The sequence below is a fragment of the Benincasa hispida genome, chromosome 4 (assembly GCF_009727055.1).
Source record: "Benincasa hispida cultivar B227 chromosome 4, ASM972705v1, whole genome shotgun sequence".
Classification (NCBI taxonomy): Eukaryota; Viridiplantae; Streptophyta; class Magnoliopsida; order Cucurbitales; family Cucurbitaceae; genus Benincasa; species Benincasa hispida.
The window spans coordinates 9,164,651-9,166,055 of record NC_052352.1 but is presented as its reverse complement, the minus strand read 5'-3'; the positions used below and the strand labels follow the sequence as shown (position 1 = coordinate 9,166,055).

Below are 1,405 nucleotides of genomic sequence, written 5' to 3'. Positions count from 1 at the left end.
ACACCTTATGATGAAAGCAAGAAAAAACCGACCCGATTTGACTGCCCAACTCTCACACTTACCCACATGCATTGCAGCTCATTCTCATTTTTCATTCAAAATTACAAATTTCCCCTTCAAAAAATCAAAAAGATATATCCTCTCAAGTCAACCTCACCTCATCATTTGGTCTTGCTTCTTCCAAACACCACCTCATTTCCCACTTTCTTTTTTTTTTTTTTTTTTACCAATATTAATTTACCTTTTTTCTTTTTGGGTCTATGAGGTGTGAAAATCTTTGTGTGTTGTGTGTATATAATAAGAGGTGGTGGGTTTGATCCGATTCTTGACCATGGTATTAAGTATGAAGGTTCATCAGTTTGCACGTGGATTTTGGGACGAGCCCTCCCTCTCCCTTGGCTGCAAACGCTTACGCCCTCTTGCCCCTAAACTTCAACATCAAAACCATCAACCCACCTCCGATAACACCACCGTCACCACCACTACCACCACCACGCTCACCTCTTTCGACCTCAAGACCTTCATCAAACCCGATTGCGGCCCCCGAAAACTCGGTTCCTCCCATGATCATAATAAAGATTCTTCCTCCTCCTCTTCTTCCCTCCAGGTAACTAATTTACTACTTTTCTTTTAATTATAATACCTTCGAATTTTCTTTTTAAAAAGGACTCGGGTCGGGTTGGTTTGTGTAGACAGGAGTTGAAACTCATCCAGGAGGGACACGGTGGAATCCAACCCAAGAACAGATAGGGATATTGGAGATGCTTTATAGTAGAGGAATGAGGACTCCCAATGCCCAGCAAATTGAACACATCACTGCCCAGCTTGGCAACTACGGCAAGATCGAAGGCAAGAATGTTTTTTATTGGTTTCAAAATCATAAAGCCCGTGAGCGACAAAAACAAAAACGCAACAGTCTTGGTCTTCCACACTCTCCCAGAACTCCTCCCCCTCCTCCCATCATCCCGGCCTTCCACACGGTACGCTTCAAATAATCTGCATGTCTTCTAATAATCATATTCGTGTAACGGAACATAATATTTATTATATATACTTGAATTGCAGGGAGAAGAAGATAGTCCGTACAAGAGGAAGTGCTTGTATTGGGGGTTTGAGTGTTTGGTAGAAGATAATGGTATAATGTGTAAAAAGGAGGATGGTGATCATGATAGGACTCTGGAGTTATTCCCCTTGCATCCAGAACGTTGATGATCCAATTTTTGGAAATTTTAAAAAGAAAAATGCGTCTTATGCTATGATCATAAGTTGTTATGAATTAATCCGCTTTAAATTTCCTCTCTTTTCTCTCATTTCGAGAAAGAAAGAAAGGAAAAAGAAAAGTTCGAACAACAACTAGTACTATTCTATACTCATGTATGACGTACTTCCAATTTCCTCTCTTTTA

General features: G+C 40.4%; 1 protein-coding gene across 1 annotated transcript; it reads left to right on the top strand.

Annotated features, from left to right (window-relative positions):
• The first annotated feature begins 251 nt into the window (after positions 1-251).
• Positions 252-1,405, top strand: LOC120075981 (WUSCHEL-related homeobox 4). Its single transcript, XM_039029745.1, has 3 exons — positions 252-607; positions 693-980; positions 1,066-1,405. The coding sequence occupies exons 1-3, from the start codon at positions 332-334 to the stop codon at positions 1,207-1,209; spliced, it is 708 nt and encodes a 235-aa protein (XP_038885673.1). The 5' UTR covers positions 252-331; the 3' UTR covers positions 1,210-1,405.